Source organism: Bombina bombina, chromosome 5 (genome assembly GCF_027579735.1).
Source record: "Bombina bombina isolate aBomBom1 chromosome 5, aBomBom1.pri, whole genome shotgun sequence".
NCBI lineage: Eukaryota > Metazoa > Chordata > Amphibia > Anura > Bombinatoridae > Bombina > Bombina bombina.
The window spans coordinates 751,777,134-751,799,996 of NC_069503.1; the positions used below are offsets into that span (position 1 = coordinate 751,777,134).

The following is a 22,863-nucleotide window of genomic DNA, read 5'->3' on the forward strand; positions in this document are numbered from 1 at the left end:
AAAAGAAAAATGTTGTGTTCATGTCCCTTTACGATTTATTTATTAACTTTGTATGTTTATAACATTTTTGCTGTGAAGAAGTGGTATGTATGTTAAAGAGGCATGAAACCCAAAATTGTGCTCTTATGATTCATATAGAGCATACAATTTAAAAAAAAATCTAATTTACTTCATATGATCTAATTCGCTTAATTCTCTTGATATCCCTTGTTGAAAAGCATATCTTGATAGATTTAGGAGCTTGCTGCTGATTGGTGTCTGAACTTGTATACCAATTTAATTGGTTTACAAATGTGTACAGCTGGCTCCCAGAAGTTCATTGCTGCTTCTTCAATAAAAGATACCAAGAGAATAAAGCAAAATTGATAACAGAAGTAAATTTTAAAGTTGCTTAAAAATGTATAATGTGAATCATGGAAGAAAACTTGTGGATTTCATGTCCCTTTAATTCTTCAGACACAAATTCTCAGTTTTTAGAACTACAAATCCAAGAACATGGGATAATATCTTCTAGATAGAACCATAAATTGTTTCCCCCATTGACACTGCTTGATCACCGCTTTTAAAAGGAAATTCTAGTTTTGTATTTAAATGATTTTTTTTTACAGAATGTTCATGTTTAAGCACAATTACGTTCCAGACAAAGGGCTAGATTACAAATGGAACACTAAATTATTGTGCTCCTGCAAACGGGCAAATTTGGCCGTTTTGCGGGAGCGCAATAATTAACCAGCCATTCCAAGTGGCTGGTTATTGCTACTGTAAGCTCGCGGTAGCAATTCGTGCTACAAAAATTAGCCATCGATTAGATCTCTGGTTGATTTTCTAAAAGTGCCCCAACTGCCCTCAAAGTAGAGGGCATTGTAGTTTTTTTAATTTATTTTTTTTTAAAAAGTAGCATTTTTCTTTTAATTTTTAAAACAAACAAAAAAAACTGGGAGCACTGAAAAGTGACTTTACATTACAGTCTATGGGAACTGTGTGTTCCCATAGGCCGCATTGTAAATGTATAGGTACAGGTATATGCTGATAGAAATATATATTTATGTGTTAGTATGTGTATATACCTATATATTTAAAAATGATGCTCTACTTACCCCCTTCCTGCGCGAGTTTCTGATGCCATCTCTGACTGCATCAGAACGAGGCTCGCATTGCGATTTTAACTTGTAATACCAGCACACATTATCGTGCGCTGGTATTACAAAGTGTTAGTGCTCCACTTGTAATCTAGCCAAAAGTGTTGTACTATTTCACAGAGGTAAACTGCTGCCAGTTCCTATAGGCATGCTCCCAGGCCAATCCAGTCAGTACTGGTGTAATTCAGACATTCACAATTGAAAAAAAGTGAAAAGCTCCAGAGACACTTTCTAAAAATGAAAACCTATATTCAGTAAGTATGTTGTTGTTTTGTTTTAACAAGTTTCATTTCATGTGCCGCAGTTTTGTAATGTAGATTCTACTGCAGGTATGTGACGGAGACTTGCTGCACTTGTACAAACACGTCCGCACTGGAATGCACTGACAGCACACATGACTAGAGGCGGAAGGTAGCCAACCGTCTCTTATTTTCAGGGATTTCTTTATTTGCCCAAACCTTTTGCAGTCTCCCAGGTTCCCCTATTTATCTGCTCTTAGAACATTTTTCTCCCTTATTTTTTTTACATTTAAAATCTTCATTTAAAAAATGTAAAATTGTACTCTTATTTAGTTAATCATTTTGATGTATTTGACAGTTTAATGTATTTACTCCCACTGTGCCTTAAAGGGAAATTAAACTAAAAAAAATGTATTTCATGAATCGTGGAATTTTAAACAACTTTCTAATTTGCTTCTGTGATCAAATTTTCTTCATTATCTTGGTATCTTTTGTTGAAATGCAGTGATGTAAGCTCAGGAGTGTGCACATGTCTGGAGCACTATATGGCAGCACTTTACAAGAATGTTATCCATTTGCAAGAGCACTAGATGACCGCATTATTTCTTGCCACATAGTGCTCCAGACACATACCTAGGTATCTCTTCAACAAATAATACCAAGGGAATACAAAACCAGTTTAAGCCCAGGACCACTTCAAGGTCTCTCTGCTCCTGGGACCCTAACCTGCACACATACACTGCATGCTTTCAAACAAACAAACTGAGAACCATTTGGTGCCAGATGCAACTAACTCTCTGATTTAAAAAATGACTGTGTGCTTGCTAGAGAGTGCCACATTTTGTGTTGTGTTTGTTTGAAAGCATGCAATGTGTGGCTGCTGGTTAGGGACACAGGAGAGGAGAAACCTTGACGTGGTCCTAGGCTTAAACCGTTTAAAAGCAAAAATGGGAGAATTAGTTGCATCTAGTGCCTAATGGTTTAAGCCTAGGACCACGTCAAGGTACTCCTCTCCTGGGCCCCTAACCTGCAGCAGCCGCACAATACATGCTTTCAAACGAACCAACCAGGGTAAAACAGGACATTGTAATTTCCCTAAGCACATACAAAACACAGAAATAGACTGCACTCACATCCTAAGTCACTGTAAAACCCACAATATTTAAAAGCAAAAATGGTAGAGTTAGCTGCATCTAGCGCCAAACATTAATGTGTGCTTGCTGGAGAGTGCAAGGTTTTCTGTATGTTGTGTTGATAATTTTGGTTTGTAATTTTCCCTTTGCGCTTGTCACCCAGGCTGGTCGGGGGTTAACTGCCTGAGTTGCTGGAAACTGTACAGCTATATGTAAGTATTCAGGGCTGTGGGTTTTACAGTCACTTTGGATGTGTACCCAGTCTGGTACACATACATACATACATACATACATACACACACCACTTTAATAGGTACACCTTGCTAGTACTGGGTTAGGCCCCCTTTTGCTTTCAGAACTGCCTTAATTCTTCATGGCATAGATTCAACAAGGTGTTGGAAACATTCGTCAGACATTTTGTCCATATTGGCATGATAGCATCACGCAGTTGCTGCAGATTTTTCAGCTGCACATCCATGATGTGAATCTCCCGTTCCACCACATCCCAAAGGTGCTCTATTGGATTAAGATCTGGTGACTGTGGAGGCCATCAGAGTACAGTGAACTCATTGTCATGTTCAAGAAACCAGTTTGAGATGATTTAAGCTTTGTGACATGGCTCATTATCCTGCTGAAAGTAGCCATCAGAAGATGGGTACACTGTAGTCATAAAGGGATGGACATGGTCAGCAACAATACTCAGGTAGACTGTGACATTTACATGATGCTCAATTGGTACTAAGGTGCCCAAAGTGTGCCAAGAAAATATCCCCCACACCATTACACCACCAGCCTAAACTGTTGATACAGGGCAGGATGGATCCATGCTTTTATGTTGTTTACGCAAAATTCTGACCCTACCATCTGCATGTTGCAGCTGAAATTGAGACTCATTAGACCAGGCAACGTTTTTCCAATCTCCTCTTGTCCAATTTTGGTGAGCCTGTGCGAATTGTAGCCTCAGTTTCCTGTTCTCAGCTGACAGGATTGGCACCCGGTGTCGTCTTCTGCAGCTGTAGCCCATCTGTTTCAAGGTCCGACGTGTTGTGTGTTCAGAGATGGTATTCTGCATACTTTGGTCATAACGAGTGGTTATTTGAGTTACTGTTGCATTTCTATCATCTCAAACCAGTCTGCCCATTCTCCTCTGACATCAACAAGGCATTTTGGTCCACACAACTATCGCTCACTGGATATTTACTCTTTTTTTGGACCATTCTCTGTAAACCCTAGAGAAGGTTGTGCGTGAAAATCCCAGTAGATTAGCAGTTTTTGAAATACTCCGACCAGCCCATCTGGCACCAACAACTATGCCACGTTCAAGGTCACTTAAATCCCCTTTCTTCCCCATTTTGATGCTCGGTTTGAAATTCAGCAAATCGTCTTTACCACGTATTTCTCTCTCTCTCTCTCTCTCTCTCTCTCTCTCTCTCTCTCTTTTTCTCTCTTTCTCTCTTTCTCTCTTTCTCTTTTTTTCTCTTTTTCTCTTTCTTTCTCTTTTTTTTCTTTCTCTTTTTCTCTCTCTTTTTTTTTTTTCTCTTTTTCTCTCTCTTTTTTTTTTCTCTTTTTCTCTCTCTTTTTTTTTTCTCTCATATCAGTTTCCTAGTTTTTTGGGCTAGCTCATAGTTTTTAAACATTTTTGTCAAGCACTGTTTTAGTGCAGTCGTATACCCTGCACTGATGTTTTTAAAAGCTAAGTTACTACTATTACTTTTTTTGACCAGCAGCTGCTTTTGGCCGTATGTTAAATGTGAAGTGTATTCGTAAGATTTGATGTTTGCTTGTTGTGCAAGCTATACCCAGGTTCCTCTGTACACTGACTGTGTGCCAGCTATATCCAGGTTCCTCTGCTCTGTACATTGTGCTGATGTGTGCCAGCTATACCCATGTTCTTCTGTACACAGAGCTAATGTTTCACAGCTATGTTCAGGTGCTTATGCATACTGTATCCTGATACTCTGATCTAATATATATATATATAATATGTATAATAAAAAAAGTTGTACTTAATTTTGGCATACTTTTTTTTTTATTGTTGTATGTAATTCAAATGCTTTATTTGTGTTAGCAATGTGTAATCAACTTTGTTCCTTGCCTGTATGTTGTCTTATATAACAGGATTTTATTTGAAATTGTTTTAATTGTTGGATGGTGTTAATAGTACCCCTATGTGACATAAATATGATATAGCTATCGCTTCTCGGCCTTTTGGCTAAGATCAAGTGTAGTATCTGTTCTTATCAGTTTTTAATATCTGATACGTCCCCTATCTGGGGACCATATATTGAATGGATTTTTGGAACAGGGAGATGGAAGAAGAGCTTGCTCTGTCCACTCCACGCATTGACCTGGTATTGCAGTACCTCCAGGCCGGTGCAAAGAAAAAAATAAAAATAAATATATGATATAGATTTTTATTGTGAATATATGAGGTAAAAGTTATATTTTCTGATAAATTATTTTGCGTGTCAGGACAAGTAGATTGTCATGAGGGACAAGTAGATTAGGCTACTGCTTTAGTCCCTAGGACAAGTATATATTTTTTTAAATAAAGTTCCACACCCCTGCACATTTTATAGGCATGTATAAATACACATATTTAGACATATCTATATACACTGGAGCCCTTTCCAGTCAAACACCTTGCCATATACTATAAATCTTTTTATCTATTTTTTAACCCCTTTAAAACATATTTTTCATCATTAAAATTATATATATATATATATAATTTCTTTTTTTATTAAAAAGTGTATATATGTGTGGAGTACTTTTAATGTGTTTTGTGCAACTTATTTTTTAACACTTAAAGTTTACTTCTGGTACCTAGGTGCGCTAAATGTTCTAGTACCGTTTCAGATTGCGCTCAAGGGCAACAAATAACTTTCAACTTGCAATTAACTCAGGTGCGATATCCATTGAACAAAGTCGACCATGCTTTATAGACATGATGTATAAATAAACATATTTAGACATATCTATATACACTGGAGCCCTTTCCAGTCAAACATCTTGCCATATACTATATCTTTTTTTTTAACCCCTTTAAAACATATTTTTCAATATTAAAATTATATATATATATATTTTTTAATTAAAAAATTTATACATGTGTGGAATACTTTCTAATGCGTTTTGTGCAACGTTTTTTTACCCTTATCGTTTACTTCAGGTGTCTAGGTGCGCTAAATATTCTAGTGCTGTTTCAGCTTGCTCTCAAGTGCAGCTGAATAACCTTCAACTTGTAATTAGCTCGGGTGCGATATCCATTGAACAAAGTTGACTGTGCACTAGAACAAAGTCTACCGTGCTAACCCTTTTCTGGTTAGTGTACTTTACCATGGACTTGTAATATCCGTGGCATGCTTATAGTAGTGCGGTCAAGCTAAACTGTTTATCGTGCGCCCTATCATTAGCTTGCCACTTGTAATCTAGCCCAGCGTATTCAGTTTTCTTATTAAAATTAAACCGGTTTCTTTTATATGTCCTCTTAGGGTGTTTGGCATATACTAGGCCAATCACAATTTAGTCAGTCACTTTAAATGTTATTGCCATAGCTCAGATTGTAAGGTGTGCTGCCTAGTAAGTATTGCAGTTATGCTACAAAAAATTAGTCAGTGAGGAATTAAAGGGACACTAAATACATTTTATAAGCATTGTATTGAGGTTATTCACCAACCTCCCTCTAGTCATGGGTGCCGCATTGCTGAAATATAACTTTCACTACATTCAAGTGCTGACCTGTCTGCACATGTGCAGTGACTTTCCTTCAGATACCTGCAGTGTAACCTAGTTCCATAATGGCGGCACCCATGAGTAGAGGGAGGTGCATGCAATGTTTTTAGTGTTTAGCGTCCATTTAAGATGTGATTATTTTTTTTACACTGTTTCAGCAAATATGCAAAAAAAAATAATTATATATATCTATATAATATGTGAGTATATGTATTTAAAGCCATATATACACAAATAAACACAAATACATGTGCATACATATATAGACATCAGGTTTGCGCACAAATAAGGTGTTTTTTCCACTTTTTTTGCTCTATTGACTTCTATGGGGGAATACATTATCGAGTGTGCAGTATTCTAAGTTTGTCTTTTTATGTGTGTCAGGTTAGTGCGCAAGCAAAAACACTTTACTTTCAACTTGCAATACGAGCGCTACCTGACGAACGCAAAAAGCCAAACTTAGAATATTGCGCACTCAGTAATATAAGTCAATGCAGCAAAAAAAGTGGAGCAGAGTTAGCGCTTAAGCAAGATCGTTAAATACTGCTTCACTTGTAATCTGGCCCATAAAATGTTTATATTGCGCTAATTGTATGCCCAAGCTTTATATTAACCCTATTATCAAAAATGACTATAATGGCCCTTTAATGGTTAAGTTTGTATTATGAGCTTATAATGCAATCCTTTTCTTTCAATGACATTCTGCAACCGCATGACGGAATTCTGTCACCAGACTTCAATAGTATTTGAAATGCATCATAACATGGTGCACCATTAAATGTTTACTCAATGTTTATATTATATATTTAAATGTGTGCCACTAGTTGCTAATTAAGCTTTATATATCTTGTCTTCAGACTGAGACTTTGGAGAAGAGTTTGGAAGATTTGCTGATTCGAGTTGATGAATTTGTTGGAATGTTAGATATGGTAAGCAGAGTTTATTTTATTTTTTTTAAATATCCTCAGATGCAGTTCTGTTTGTAGATACATTATTTGTAATTTGATTTATTTTTAGTTTGATTTGTGTACATTTAGGAGTAAAAACAAATAAGTAGGCCATGCCATATTAGAGAAAGCAATTGAAAATAAACATTTTAGTTTCTGTCACTCTCACCCCCCACTGGGCTGTTGCTAATTGTTGTTTACATAGGTTTTAAAGAATAAAAAAAGTATTCATATGTGGCTTTAACACGCAAAATCAGCTATTTTAACTGATAAATTAAACACTCCAGCTGGTAAAATGGCTCATTCAGAACACATTAAAGGGTTGAAATCTTTTAAAGTAAAATATCCCTTTAATGGTTAGTGCCTTTTCTAGATGAGAGCTGCCTCTTGGAGTACTTGAAGCACTGTACCTGGGAACTACATATGCTGAGACAGAAGGGGAGAGTGGAGAGACCCCATATAGGTGCTAAATTTGAATGATTTTATACTGTAAATTATGTATCAGGATTTTGGCCAAAACGGGGAATGAACAATCCTCTTCCTCAGAATATAAATGTATATAAAATCACAGAATTTTACCACACGCACTAAACAGAAAACTGATTTTTTTTCTCACAAAATGCTCCTATTCAAAACTGAAATGTATTCATGTGGATTCCAATTTTGGCCGGATTGTCTCTTTAATTGATGACCAAGGGGGACAGTTCATTAGAACAAAAAATAATTGTAGACCACAAGACACACATTTGTTTTGAAGATTAATATGGATAGACTCAGGGATAAAGGATATGACAGGGAGTTGCTTGAAATGAGTAAAGTAGCTGTGGATAATATCCCCAGTGGTAATTTGTTGCAATATAGACAAAAAAAAAAGAGAAAGAAAGAAAGAAAACCCTGTTTCGTCCCTACATATAGTCAGGAATACTCTAAAGTATGTAATACATTGAAGAGTTGTTTACCTATCTTATAGGATGATACAGTATTAAAGGAATTGCAGGATGTAGGAATTACAGGATGTAGATTTGTAGCATGGACAGCGAAAATATATGGTCTCCCTTTGTTGAAAACATAGACTATAAGAACTTGGTTACCTAGAAGAATGTGTTGTTGTAGGGTGTAAGAGATGCTAGACATGTACATATATACAGGGAGTGCAGAATTATTAGGCAAATGAGTATTTTGACCACATCATCCTCTTTATGCATGTTGTCTTACTCCAAGCTGTATTGGCTCGAAAGCCTACTACCAATTAAGCATATTAGGTGATGTGCATCTCTGTAATGAGAAGGGGTGTGGTCTAATGACATCAACACCCTATATCAGGTGTGCATAATTATTAGGCAACTTCCTTTCCTTTGGCAAAATGGGTCAAAAGAAGGACTTGAAAGGCTCAGAAAAGTAAAAAATAGTGAGATATCTTGCAGAGGGATGCAGCACTCTTAAAATTGCAAAGCTTCTGAAGCGTGATCATCGAACAATCAAGCGTTTCATTCAAAATAGTCAACAGGGTCGCAAGAAGCGTGTGGAAAAACCAAGGCGCAAAATAACTGCCCATGAACTGAGAAAAGTCAAGCGTGCAGCTGCCAAGATGCCACTTGCTACCAGTTTGGCCATATTTCAGAGCTGCAACATCACTGGAGTGCCCAAAAGCACAAGGCGTGCAATACTCAGAGACATGGCCAAGGTAAGAAAGGCTGAAAGACGACCACCACTGAACAAGACACACAAGCTGAAAAGTCAAGACTGGGCCAAGAAATATCTCAAGACTGATTTTTCTAAGGTTTTATGGACTGATGAAATGAGAGTGAGTCTTGATGGGCCAGATGGATGGGCCCGTGGCTGGATTGGTAAAGGGCAGAGAGCTCCAGTCCGACTCAGACGCCAGCAAGGTGGAGGTGGAGTACTGGTTTGGGCTGGTATCATCAAAGATGAGCTTGTGGGGCCTTTTCGGGTTGAGGATGGAGTCAAGCTCAACTCCCAGTCCTACTGCCAGTTTCTGGAAGACACCTTCTTCAAGCAGTGGTACAGGAAGAAGTCTGCATCCTTCAAGAAAAACATGATTTTCATGCAGGACAATGCTCCATCACACGCGTCCAAGTACTCCACAGCGTGGCTGGCAAGAAAGGGTATAAAAGAAGAAAATCTAATGACATGGCCTCCTTGTTCACCTGATCTGAACCCCATTGAGAACCTGTGGTCCATCATCAAATGTGAGATTTACAAGGAGGGCAAACAGTACACCTCTCTGAACAGTGTCTGGGAGGCTGTGGTTGCTGCTGCACGCAATGTTGATGGTGAACAGATCAAAACACTGACAGAATCCATTGATGGCAGGCTTTTGAGTGTCCTTGCAAAGAAAGGTGGCTATATTGGTCACTGATTTGTTTTTGTTTTGTTTTTGAATGTCAGAAATGTATATTTGTGAATGTTGAGATGTTATATTGGTTTCACTGGTAAAAATAAATAATTGAAATGGATATATATTTGTTTTTTGTTAAGTTGCCTAATAATTATGCACAGTAATAGTCACCTGCACACACAGATATTCCCCTAAAATAGTTAAAACTAAAAACAAACTAAAAACTACTTCCAAAACTATTCAGCTTTGATATTAATGAGTTTTTTGGGTTCATTGAGAACATGGTTGTTGTTCAATAATAAAATTAATCCTCAAAAATACAACTTGCCTAATAATTGTGCACTCCCTGTACATCAGGAGGAGACTTTTCTCTCAGAGGTTACAGGACAAGAATATAAAATAAAGTACAGAATTTCATGTTAAGATGTAATACAACACATCATATTTATTGACTTGTCAAGGATGTAAGGCCTAATATGTAGGATGTACTAAAGGAGTATTCAATGACAGATGTTCTAGAACATTTAAGGACTATAAAGAATCCTGAATCATAAACACTGATAGCAAGACATTTTAGATCCAATTCAGACACAAGTTTTCTAAGCGTACAGGGTATAGATTTTTAGATTTTTATCCCCAAACATGAGAGGGGAGACCGGGGAAAAGTCTTTGACAGACGAGAAGGGTGTTGGATCTTCCATTTGAAGATTAGAACTCCTCGTGGGTTGAATCCTAAAACTGATGTCATTTTTTTAAATGTCTCAAGTAATAATTGTAAAAGTAAAGAATACAAATACATAAAAACAAATTAAACTTAATAAATAGAATGGAGAATTTGAACAGTAAATTATAATGGATACATTTAATAATTTTTTTGTAATGAAGATGATGATGTTGATCATATTTAGTTGAAATATTTTTTTATTGAATTTTTGAAACACAAAATACAAAGCACTAGTACCGGGTGAAGATGACTCGTTTTATACACGTATGTCCCACCTACCACCTTGTGTTTTCTCTGCACATATATCAAGTATTACTTTCACCTCAAGACTGGTCTGCTTTGAGTAGAGTCACCTTCCCCTTAACATGAGCTGATTATTAACAATACATTAAAAATAACAAACTTAACTCCCCCAACCTCCCATCCCTCCCTCTCACCAGGTGATTCCATGCTCTCTAGACATCTCTCAAATAATATTTCTGTTGAAGAAAAAGAAAAATTACTATCAACATATTACGATCTCAGTCAGGCAAGTCAGATATCTCCAGACCCGGTCTGTCCCCTAACTTCGAATTTCCTCTACAAATATCTTATCTCCCCTACTGTCTTGATTACTCTCATTCATCTCTGTCCTGAGTGGTGTGTGGTCGAGTGCAGCCTTTCAGAATCCAATAGAACCATATTTTTTGAAACTGCTCAGTGTTCCCTTGCGCCCAAGCTGCTAATTCTGACATTGTATATGTATCTTTTATTTTATCTAAAACTTCTGTCCATCTCGGTGCTCCCATCTTCCAATGTCTAGCTATACAGATGCGTAAGCAAGTACAAAGAGTCCTAATAAAAGTGTTGATCGCTGAGTTCAGCGAGCCCACCCTCTCATGTAAAATTGCCTGAGTTATCGTTAGTTCAATGTTTTCATCTAATGTGTCACTGAGCAGCCTCGAGAGCCTATCCCATAATGGTCGGACCTTTGGGCAGTCCCACCACATATGTCTGTACGTCCCTCTCCTCCCACATCCTCTATAGCAGAAAGCACTATTTACAGATTGAATGTGAGCCGTCCTTTCTGGTGTAAGATACCAACGAAAGGCCACCTTCAAACAGTTTTCCTTCATATCTGCACTAAGCATGCCTTTCCCTGCTTCTGACAGGATCTTTTCCCATGGCTTCTGTTCTTTCACCTCCTCTACCTCTCTTTCCCATCTCTCCATTAAAGGAGTCTTAAGGATGGCCTTCTTTCTTTGCAATATCAAGTATATCTGAGAAATCACGTGTTTCCCTCTGGCTTGTGTGCTGCATATCTTTTCCATAGAAGTCAAGGGTTGCTTAAGTCTGTCAGTCATGTGTTTTGAGATAGCTGATGAAATCTGTAAGTAGAGAAACCAGTTCAATGTGTGTGGTTGGATCTTATCTCTGATCTGATTAAAGGTAGATATTAGTTCCCCATCTAGAAAATCTGCGACCCTATAGAGGCCCTTATTTTCCCATTTTCCCACTGCTTTTCTAAGTTCGACTGGCAGTAAAAGTTTTAAGGGTGTCAATAGAGAGTGAGGGTTAAATAAGTCCATCTGTTTGGTTATCTTATGCCAGATGTGTATAGATTCATATGTTACCGGTGACCTATATGCAAGTTTTTTGGTATTCCATAAGGGATCCCATAATATATCTGCCGGATTGTCGCTGCCTTCAATATCTGCTTCAATTTTTGGCCAGAGAACCCCCTGAAAGTTTTTTTCTCCATGATGACAGATTGTGCCAGCCTGGAGGCATGATAGTAATCCACTAGGTTCGGGACTCCCACTCCCCCTATCTGTCTATGCTGTTTTAACAATTGTGCCGCTATCCTCGCTTTCCCATCTCCCCTTAGAAATCGAAATAAATCAGTTTGTAGGGCATTTAGATCGGCCAGGGGGACCCCAACCGGCAGAGCTCTGAAAAGGTACAAAATCCTGGGTAGGACATTCATTTTAATAGCCGAAAGTCTCCCATACCACGAAAATCTCCCCTTTTTCCAATTGTTTAGGTCTCTCCTAATGGCTTTATAAATAGGGACATAATTCATTCTATACAATTCAGAGAATGCACTATTAATCTTGACTCCCAAATAGGTAATGTGGGTTTTTGCCCATGTGAGATTAAAGTTTAGCTCAATCGACTTTTGGGTATGTGATGGAAGACAAATGGGTAAGGCTTCGCATTTATCTAGATTAATCTTATAGCCCGAAATGTCTGAAAATTTTCCCAAAATGTCATATAGATTAGGTAGAGAGATCAGAGGCTTGGTCAATGTCAGCAAAACGTCATCTGCAAATAGTGTCAATTTATATTCGTCATTGGACACCCTCACCCCTGATATATCCATCGAATGCCTAATAAGCGCTGCAAGTGGTTCTATACTAATGGCAAACAGGAGTGGCGAGAGTGGGCACCCTTGACGGGTTCCGTTTAAAATATCAATGGGCCTTGAAATATATCCTGCTGCTCCCACCACTGCCGTCGGTCTTGAGTAAATGGTTGTAAGTGCCTTTATAAATGCTCCTTTAAAACCCATGTTTTCTAAGACTTTAAACATAAAGGTCCAGTCTACCCTATCAAACGCCTTTTCCGCGTCAAGTGATAAAAGTAGTGATGGAGTCTTAGTCTGCTTTAAGTAATCTACTAGGGTTAGAATTCTCCTCACATTGTCCGGGGCTTCCCTATCTTTAATGAATCCCACTTGGTCTTTGTGGATTAGTGCTGGTAGAATTGATTTAAGTCTGTTAGCTATAATTTTTGTGAAGATTTTGAGATCTGTGTTAATCAGGGAAATGGGCCTGTAATTTTGGCAGTATTTTGGGTTTTTCCCTATTTTAGGTATCACCACTATCTTGGCTCTTAACATATCCCGAGGTAGTTCCCTCCCCGCTAGTATACCATTACAGAAGGTCAACATATGGGGTAGCAGCTCTCTTCTAAATAATTTATAATATTCCCCTGTTAGTCCGTCTGGTCCTGGCGCTTTTCCCGTTTTGAGGTCCCTAATTACTGTCAGTATTTCCATAGCCGTAATCTCTGCATTTAAAATGGCCAGATCCGAGTCTTGAATCTGTGGTAATCTAGCCTGTCCCAGGAGGTTGTTTGTCTGCCGATCTAGATCCCCCCCAGCCACCTTCTTCCCATCGTAGAGATTCTCATAATATTGAGCAAAGGTTTCGGCTATCTCTTGGGGATGTTGATCATATTTAAAGGGACACTGAACCCAATTTTTTTTTGTGTGATTCAGATAGAGCATGCAAATTTAAGCAACTTTCTAATTTACTCCTATTGTCAATTTTTTTTGTTCTCTTGCTTTCTTTATTTGAAAAAGAAGGCATCTAAGTTATTAATTGGTTCAGAACCATGGAGAGCACTTGTTTATTGGTGGGTGAATTTATCCACCAATCAGCAAGAACAACACAGTGTGTTCACCAAAAATGGTCCGGCATCTAAACTTACATTCTTGCATTTCAAATAAAGATACCAAGAGAATGAAGAAAATTTGATAATAGGAGTAAATTAGAAAGTTGCTTAAAATTGCATGCTCTATCTGAATCACAAAAGAAAAAAATTGGGTTCAGTGTCCTTTTAATATATATAAAAATGCTAACTCCATGTTCATATATAATCTGTAAATATCTGGTATAGTGTGGATGAATTTATTATGTGTTAATTGATATTAAGGGAATGATCTATAAATAGTTCAAAATTGGTCAGAGTCAGAAGCTAAGGGTAGCCTGAAATGAGTATGGCCGACTTCTGACCTTTTCGCAATGATTGTTTTTTAAAGGGTGCTCTTATGTTCTATATACTTTTTTATATGTTTTGAGAAATAAGGTTTGTTTTTTTTTAAACCAGCGTGTTGCCAGTTTTTCCGGGGATACAGGAACTTTTTTTTTTATTAATTTATAACATTACCTGGGACTTCGCACCCAGCGAATCCCTAAATCCAAATACTGAGCTATTGATCAGGAGAAGCCTCCACTCATTCCGCTATTTGTAAGTTATTTAATAAACTCCAGTTGGTAAAGTAGACAATTAGGAACACTATAAAGGTGTTGATTTTACAGTGCACTGTTCCTTTACGTAATGGGTGCTGCCACTTTGCTACTTAGTAATTTTAGAATAAAAAAGCCTTTTCTTTAAATCTGATCTCTCCTGCTGAGTCCAATTAGGAAAAGGTTGTAAATGAGTTGAAAAATACAATCTCAGAGGTTTCAGTATCCCTTTAAACAGAATTAAATCATAATGGCACATAACAACAATTGCCAGCAGGTTGCATGTTTTAGTATTAAAGGGACAGTTTACTCAAAAATGTTCTCCCCTTTTAATTTGTTCCCAATGATCCACTTTACCTGCTGGAGTGTATTAAATTGTTTATAAGTATTTCCATTACCCTAATATTGGCATTTGAAATAGTTTATTTAGCCTGTGGTATCCCCACTCATCCTGAAAGTTTTTGGCCTCAAGGCCAAGCTGTGTAAACAGAGCTAGTAGAAGAAATTACACTCTCAGTGGGTTATAGAAGAGATAAGGTAATAAAATGTTAATTTTCCATTGTTCTCTCCAAGTATTGGTCATTGTTTTACCGACAGATATAAGATAAAGAAGCAGTTATGTGGACACAATGTGAGATCTGATTATACCAACAAGCTCAACCTATTTTATTAGGTTGTGGCTTCAAAACACAAAATCAGCTAATTCGTATATACAAATAAGCCTTAAAAAAGCAAATCTCATACATTTTATACTCAGCAGCTGGTAAAGAAAGTAATTTGAAACACATTAATGGAAAAAATATTTTATAGTATACCGTCCCTTTAAGTTTATTTAATTTTATCACTCAGACTCCATGCTTTGTAACCAATACTCTATAACATCTAATGGTAAAGCAACAAAAGTCTCTTAAAAATGCTAAGGTCAGCTGTGAGCAGACTTTCATTGTCAGGAGGTTTATCAGAGCATATCCACAGATTACAGCTCCAAAAACTTTATCTGCTGTGTAATAGAAATTGCCTCACTTGTTTTTATCTGTCTCAAGACTTGATTAATCCATGTAACCCAGGTATTGGGATTTTACACAGACCTCTAACATTTCCAGTGTTTCACTCAGGGCATATCAAGACCTCACTGGGCCCTACTTCAGTTTAATAGAACCCCTTCCAAAGCCCATTGTACTGTAAATTAAATAACACTAATGTATTACATTTTTTATTTAGTCATTTTACTATTCTTAATTATCTGGTTTAGAAAATATAAAATTCTGTACATATAAACTGGATACAGTTCATTAAATTTGGTATTCTTTGTTATTTATTCCATTTACCTTTTAGTGCGTATAACTTTGCAGAACTACATTAAAGGGACAGTAAACACCTTGGAATGTTTATAAGCTATTTAGTTATGAAACAACTTTTTAATATATTTTCATGATTCTTTTTTTTCCCTCCCTTTTCATGTAATTTAGCTCTGAAAATTGAGCAATTTTTAATTCTCAGAACGTGAAATGCACCCTGCTGACTTCTCAAGACTAACGCTGCAATAAATCTGTCTCTAATTGGCTTTATCAGATAACAACTGCAAAACAATTTACTTTATACTAACTTTATGGCCGGGACTAGCCTTCCTGACTGCAGACTAAAGCCCTGATTGGCTCCTCCAAATAAGGCACATGGTGGGTGGAGTTTTGCTATTGATAAATCATTGCAATGAAAAGGATGTTAATTTGTTTAAAATACGTTCAGACTTGGCTGATATGTTATTCTGTAGCAACACAACAGAAACGTCTTGTAATTACAAGTTTGTTTACTGTCCCTTTAAGTATTACTTTTTATGCAGATCGCCTGGATGATAACAAGGAGAGATGTGTTTTCATTTTATTTTACAGTGTGATCTGTAAAACAGACCTAATTAATGTGCGTCGCTTTCTCACAAATTTGAGAAGTAATTTTAAACCCACCTATAAAATCTTCCATGTAGCTGAAGTTAGTGCTTGTAGCACCTCTGTATTTACTGTTTTATGTTCGCTATTGCAAAATAAAACATACGTATCTACATTTGTGACAAACGATCTTTAAAATTTTACAGACAAGAAATGACACTGCTCAAGTCATTAATGAGAAGGTACCTCAGATTTACACTAAAGCTGCAGAAATGAAAAAATTGTATCAGAAAATTGACTCACTTGAGGTAAGTAAGTATGGACACCTATTGCTGTAATAGACCTCTACAGTTCAACCGATATTAGCTAAGCCAAAATATAAAATGTTTACCAAGGACAGTCTTGATTTTGGTGTATTTGAACCACAGTTTACTGCACAGGTCCATAATAAATTACCTTAATCTGTATGCAAATAAATGATATCTTATTTTAATGTACGCGACAATTTTTTTTATTAAAAACAATTATTTCTAATGCCCTAAATCAGGGGTCTCAAACACAAATTACCTGGGGGCCACTAGACAAGTTTTCTTCTCCCATGGAGGCCGCTTGCAAAATTTCAAACTTCAAAAACAAAATTGCACTATATACAGTACTAGTTAGTGCTTGCTTACCATGCAATATTTAAGAAACTGTCCTTCAGTAAATTGCTTCCCTGCTTTTGCAACCTGCTCACACACCCTCAACTGCTGCATCACATTCCTTTTTTGCAGGCTTGAAGAGATTTTGATGCATGTGCAGGCCTTTCTGGAGTTGGGCAATTTGCCTCTACCTTTCTTCTGCATCATACTTTGCATACTGATCAGCATGTTTAGTAGTATAATGCCGCTTAAGTTTCTAATCTTTAAGAACAGCAACTTTTTCATTGCAGATCAGGCAAGTAGCAGTCCATAAAAAAATAATCACTTGTCAACCTGCGCCACAGCGTTGGACGTAGGTACTACGTCAATACAGTATGCTTGGTAAAGTACCTACGTCTATTTGGTGCAAGGGGTTAAGTGATTTTCCAATTTACTTCTGTTATCAGATTGTGCACAGTCTTTTATTTATATGCACACTTTCAGATTGGCTCATGGCAGGGGGGCTAGCAAATTGAAGTAAATGTTGAAGTTTCTTAGAAATAAAAACTACAGTGCATTTACCATTCGGAGTAAGTGCTAATGCATTGTCTTTTCTTTCGTACGATGATGAGAGTCCATAGGTATCCACATGTTATATGTATAAATGGATATATTTCCTGCCAGTAAGAGGAGGTAAAAAACCCTCACAAGAGCTTTAATTCCTCTCACCTCTGTTTGTTCTTGGCTTCCCAGGAGGATGTGCTCTTCTATGAATTTGTTGTTATAAATTATTGAGAGCTCAGACCAATGTGAGACTCAGTACCCCTTTCAGCTTCACTAAGGGAAGATTCTTCAGACGATACCAGTGTGTTTAGTGAAGCAGGGGTATTAGATTACCTCTTTTATAGTGTAAGACTAGCAATGGATGGGCTCTCTACTGAATATAGCTGAAGGTTATGGTAAGCTCAGTGGAGGAGTGTTTTCCTGGTTGGTGTGTACTAACTCTCCACCCACATAGCCCAAAGGCTATTCCTTATACATCACAAGTATTTAGCATAGCCAGAGAATTTAAGGCAGTTTACACAGACATTTTTGGGGTTTAATGTGCTTCACATAATGCTGTCACATCGGTAAAGGGATTACTTTTTTTTTCTAATGACACAGTGAGTCCACGGATCATCATAATTACTATTGGGAATATCACTCCTGACCAGTAGGAGGAAGCAAAGAGCACCGTTAAATACCACTCCCTTACCCACAACCCCCAGTCATTCTCTTTGCTTGTATCAGTTTCAAGGAGGGGTAAAGTTAGGTGTCTGACTCTTCACTCAAGAGTTTGTTATTTTTAGCAGAGCAGGTTTGCTTTGGTTTTTTTGGGGTGTAGTTGTAGTCCATGTCAGTCTCTTCAGTAGAGCAATGGTGGCTTTTAAGCATTTGGGAACTTGGGGGGGGGGGTATAATCCCCTCTGCGCCTCCCATGTAGTTTGTGCTGCCCTTCTTTCTAAAGTCTGAGTAGGTTTACTCAGTCTTTTTTGTTTCCCACAGATCCATGTAAGGAGTGTTGCTTTTCAAACTTTGTGAGCTGCCCTGCTGCTGGGCAGATGGTTAAGGAGGTAAGTGCTGTTTTTATTTTCTGGGGACAGAAGGTCTGGCACTTATTGGGGTAATTTTTTCCTGCTCGTGTGCAGGTTTTTATTTTGTGGCAGCATTGTGGGGCACTGTAGAGGAATTGGATGGCTCTGTTTATGGGTACTAAGTGTTCATTTCTAGTGGCTCTTAGATATGTGCTTATTAGAACGGCTGTTTGTTATTTACACTGCATTGTAGTGAGAACGTTTGTTGCACAATCTCACTTCTGTTTTTCTCCCGACTGCGTTTTTGTGATTTGATTTTGAGTGTTGCGCGCTGTTTCTTTCAGTGTTTGTTTAACTGCGGAAGTGAGAGGTTGTTCCGCTGCTGTACTGGTACTTCGTGTGGAGCAGTCATTGTGAGAGTGAAGTCCGGTCCGTGTGAAATTCTTTGGTTGGTAGGTGGCTAGTTTAAGCACCTCAGCAAGGCTTGTTGAGGTGTAGAGGTTTAATAAGGGCTCAGGGTGACGTTTTTTTATTGGGCTTTTTATTTTTAACGTTATTTAAAGGGACAGTAACGTTTTATTTTTGGGACTTTTTTTTCTGCAAAATTAATTTTTGTTAATCTGTGAGTAAGATGGACCAAGAGGACTTGCAAGCTGTTACTTGCAATTTATGTCTAGATGCTAATGTAGAGCCACCTATCCCTTTCTGTTCCTCATGTATAGAGAGAACTTTAAAGTACAGGGATACGCTTTTTGATTCAGAGCCTTCATTTTCTAAGGAGAATGTTGTTCAGGAGTCTACTGTTCAAGCTGTTCCTCATTTTTCTCCCCAATCATCCCAATCTCTATCCTCTTCACATGCAGTGCCCTGCGTTTTGTCTCATCTTGTTTTTTCTTTGCAGGATATGGCTACTCACATATCCTCTACTGTATCTGAGGCTTTGTCTGCTTTTCCTGTGTTGCAGGAGAAGCGCAAAAGGAAGTATAAGGTTTCTGACTCTGTTGCAGTTAGGTCAAATGTTTCTTTCCATAGGTCTAAGGAGGAAGATACTTCTGTAGCGTCTGAGGGTGAAATTTCAGACTCTGATAGTGTAATTCTTTCTGCTGATTTTGAGGTTGTTTCGTTCAGACTTAAGCTGGAGCACCTCCGTTTACTCAGGGAGGTTTTGGCTACTTTGGATGACTCTGATTCGGCGGTCATCGTTACTCCTAAAAAGGCTAGTAAACTTAATACGTTTTTTGATGTTCCTTCTGTGGCAGAAGTTTTTCCAGTTCCAGATCGTGTTTCAGAGATTATTACACGGGAATGGGAGAAGCCTTGAGTTCCTTTTTCTCCTTCTCCAATTTTTAAGATGTTCCCTATTGCGGATTCTGTTAAGGAATCCTGGCAGACGGTTCCCAAGTTGGAGGGAGCTATTTCTACCTTGGCTAAGAGAACCACTATTCCTATTGAGGATAGTTGTTCTTTTAAGGATCCCATGGATAAGAAGTTGGAGGCTTTGCTTAAAAGGATGTATGTTCACCAGGGGTTCCAATGGCAGCCTGCTGTGTGTATTGCTACGGCTACCAGTGCGGCTGCATATTGGTTTGATGCGTTGTCTGATTCTATTCAGCAGGATTCGCCTCTTGAGGAGATTCAGGATAGAATTAAGGCTTTAAAATTGGCCAATTCTTTTATTGGAGATGTCTCTTTACAATTATCAAGTTGGGAGCAAAGATTTCTGGCTTTGCTGTTCTGGCGCGCAGGGCCTTACGGTTAAAGTTCTGGTCTGCGATGTATCATCCAAATCTAAGCTTTTATCCATTCCTTGTTTGGGCCAGGTTTGGCTGAGATTATTTTGGATATTACGGGAGGGAAGGGACATTCTCTCCCTCAGGATAAGAGAAATAAACAGAAGAGTCGTCAGAGTAATTTTCGTTCCTTTCGTAACTTCTCTGGTAAACCTTCCTCCTCCTCTTCCAAACAGGATCAGTCCAAGCCCTCTTGGAGGTCTAATCATTCCTGGAGCAAGGGGAAACAATCTAAGAAGCTTGTTGTTGATTCAAAGTCGGCATGAAGGGTCTGCCCCCGATCCCAGGGAGGATCTTGTGGGGGCAGACTTTCTTTGTTCGCTCAAGCTTGGGCTCGGAATGTTCCAGATCCCTGGGTGGTAGACATTGTGTCCCAGGGATACAAGCTAGAGTTCAGGACTTTTCCTCCCAGGGGAAGGTTTCTTCTCTCCAGGTTGTCTGTAGACCAGATAAAGAGAGAGGCATTCTTGCGCTGTGTGCAGGATCTTTCCGACATGGGAGTGATAGTTCCTGTTCTGGAGCAGGGTCTGGGTTTCTATTCCAATCTGTTCATCGTTCCCAAAAAAGAGGGAACCTACAGACCTATTCTAGATCTCAAGAGCGTAAGCAAATTTCTCTGAGTTCCGTCTTACAAGATGGAAAGTATTCGGTCAATTCTTCCAATGGTTCAAGAGGGTCAATTCATGACTACAGTAGATCTGAAGGATGCATATCTGCATATTCCTATTCACAAGGTACATCACAAATTTCTGAGATTTGCTTTCCTAGACAAGCATTTTTAGTTTGTGGCTCTTCCTTTTGGTATTGCAACAGCTCCCAGGATGTTCTCAAAGGTCCTGGGTGCGTTACTGGTAGTGCTCAGACTGCAGGGGGTTGCGGTAGCACCTTATCTGGACGACATTCTAGTTCAGGCGCTGTCTTTTCAAAAAGCAAGCTCCCACATGTAGTTGTTGTTGTATTGATGCGCTCCCACGGTTGGAAGGTGAATTTAGGAAAAAGTTCCTTGATTCCGGCTACAAGGGTGGTGTTCTTGGGCACCATTATAGATTCCCTAGAAATGAAGACAGAAGTCTCCAAAGATTGTTCTAGATCAGGCTGCAAGAGATTCTCTTCCGTGGTGGTTGTCTCAAGATCTTCTTCTCTCTCAGGGAACCTGTTTTCGCAGGCCTACCTGGGTGATCGTGACCACGGATGCCAGTCTGCTGGGATGGGGAGCTGTCTGGGGCCCATTGAAGGCTCAGGGTCTTTGGTCTTGGGAGGTGTCACTTTCCATAAATGTTCTAGAGCTGAGGTTACTCTTCAATGCTCTTCTGGCCTGGCCTCAGCTAGCTTCAACCCAGTCGGACAATATAACGTCAGTGGCTTACATCAATCATCAGGGAGGAACTCTGAGTTCCTTAGCCATGACAGAGGTGGTCAAAATTATTCAGTGGGCGGAGGCTCACAACTGCTATCTGTCTGTGATCCACATCCCAGGGATGGACAATTGGGAGGCGGATTTTCTGAGCAGACAGACTTTTCATCCGGGGGAGTGGTAACTTCATCCAGAGGTGTTTTCCAGTTTGATTCTCAAATGGGGACTAACGAAGTTGGATCTCATGGCGTCTCGTCAGAATGCCAAGCTCCCGAGGTACGGGTCGAGATCAAGGGATCCTCAGGCTGTTCTGATAGATGCTCTAGCAGTTCCTTGGAAATTCAATCTGAATACGTTTTTCCTCCATTTGCTCTTCTTGCTCAGGTTATTGCTCTGATCAGACAAGAGAGGGCGTCAGTGATTCTCATTGCACCGACGTGGCCTCTCAGGATCTAGTATGCAGATCGGGCGGAGATGTCATCTTTTCCACCTTGGAGTCTTCCGTTAAGGGGCCCTTCCTTCATCCAAATCTCATTTCTCTGAAGCTGACTGCTTGGAGATTGAATGCTTGATTTTATTTAAGCGTGGGTTTTCTGAGTCGGTTATTGAAACTATGAATCGGGCACGTAAGCCTGTAACTAGAAAGATCTATTATAAGATATGGCGCAAATATCTGTATTGGTGTGAATCCAGAGGCTACTCTTGGAGTAGGGTCAGGATTCCGAGGATTTTGTCCTTTCTCCAGGAGGGTCTGGAGAAGGGTTTATCTGCAAGTACCCTAAAGGGTCACATTTCTGTTTTATCTATTTTGTTGCACAATCATCTGGCGGATGTGCCAAACGTTCAGTCTTGTTGTCAGGCCTTGGTTAGAATCCGGCCTAGGTTTAAGTTTGTTTCTCCTCCTTGGAGTCTTAATTTAGTTCTTAGAGTTCTCCAACAGGCTCCGTTTGAGCCTATGCATTCTTTTGGATATTAAGTTGTTAACTTAGTAGGTTGTGTTTTTGGTTGCTATCTCTTCGGCTCAAAGAGTTTTGGAGCTTTCTGCATTGCAGTGTAAGTCTCCTTTCCTTATTTTTCATTCTGACAAGGTAGTACTACGTACTGCACTAGGTTTTCTTCCCAAGGTTGCTCTGTTAAGAATATTAACCAAGAAATTGTTGTTCCTTCTTTGTGTCCTAATTCTTCTTCTCATAAGGAACATTTGTTGCACAACCTGGATGTAGTTCGTGGTTTGAAATATTATTTGCAGGCGACTAAGGATTTTCGCCAGTCTTCTTTTTTATTTGTCTTTTCTGGGAAGCGTAAGGGTCAGAAAGCTACGGCTACTTCTTTTTCTTGTTGATTGAGGAGTGT

At 38.7% G+C, this 22,863-nt stretch overlaps 2 protein-coding genes and 1 non-coding gene across 3 annotated transcripts in view; 2 read left to right on the plus strand and 1 right to left on the minus strand.

Moving 5' to 3' along the window:
- Positions 1–1,179, minus strand: part of LOC128660797 (uncharacterized) — a 77,807-nt gene extending 76,628 nt beyond the window's left edge. The window contains exon 1 of the mRNA XM_053714820.1: positions 1,098–1,179. The gene's annotated coding sequence lies outside the window, so the exon portion shown is untranslated. The remainder of the gene's footprint in view (positions 1–1,097) is intronic.
- LOC128660796 (biogenesis of lysosome-related organelles complex 1 subunit 4) overlaps positions 1–22,863 on the plus strand; it is a 75,099-nt gene that overhangs the window by 21,393 nt on the left and 30,843 nt on the right. The window contains exons 2-3 of the mRNA XM_053714819.1: positions 7,104–7,175; positions 16,379–16,480. Of these exons, the coding sequence (XP_053570794.1) occupies positions 7,104–7,175; positions 16,379–16,480 (174 nt within the window). The remainder of the gene's footprint in view (positions 1–7,103; positions 7,176–16,378; positions 16,481–22,863) is intronic.
- LOC128661838 (U2 spliceosomal RNA) lies at positions 4,704–4,895 on the plus strand. The gene has a single exon (XR_008402636.1). It is a non-coding gene; the product is annotated as a U2 spliceosomal RNA (small nuclear RNA).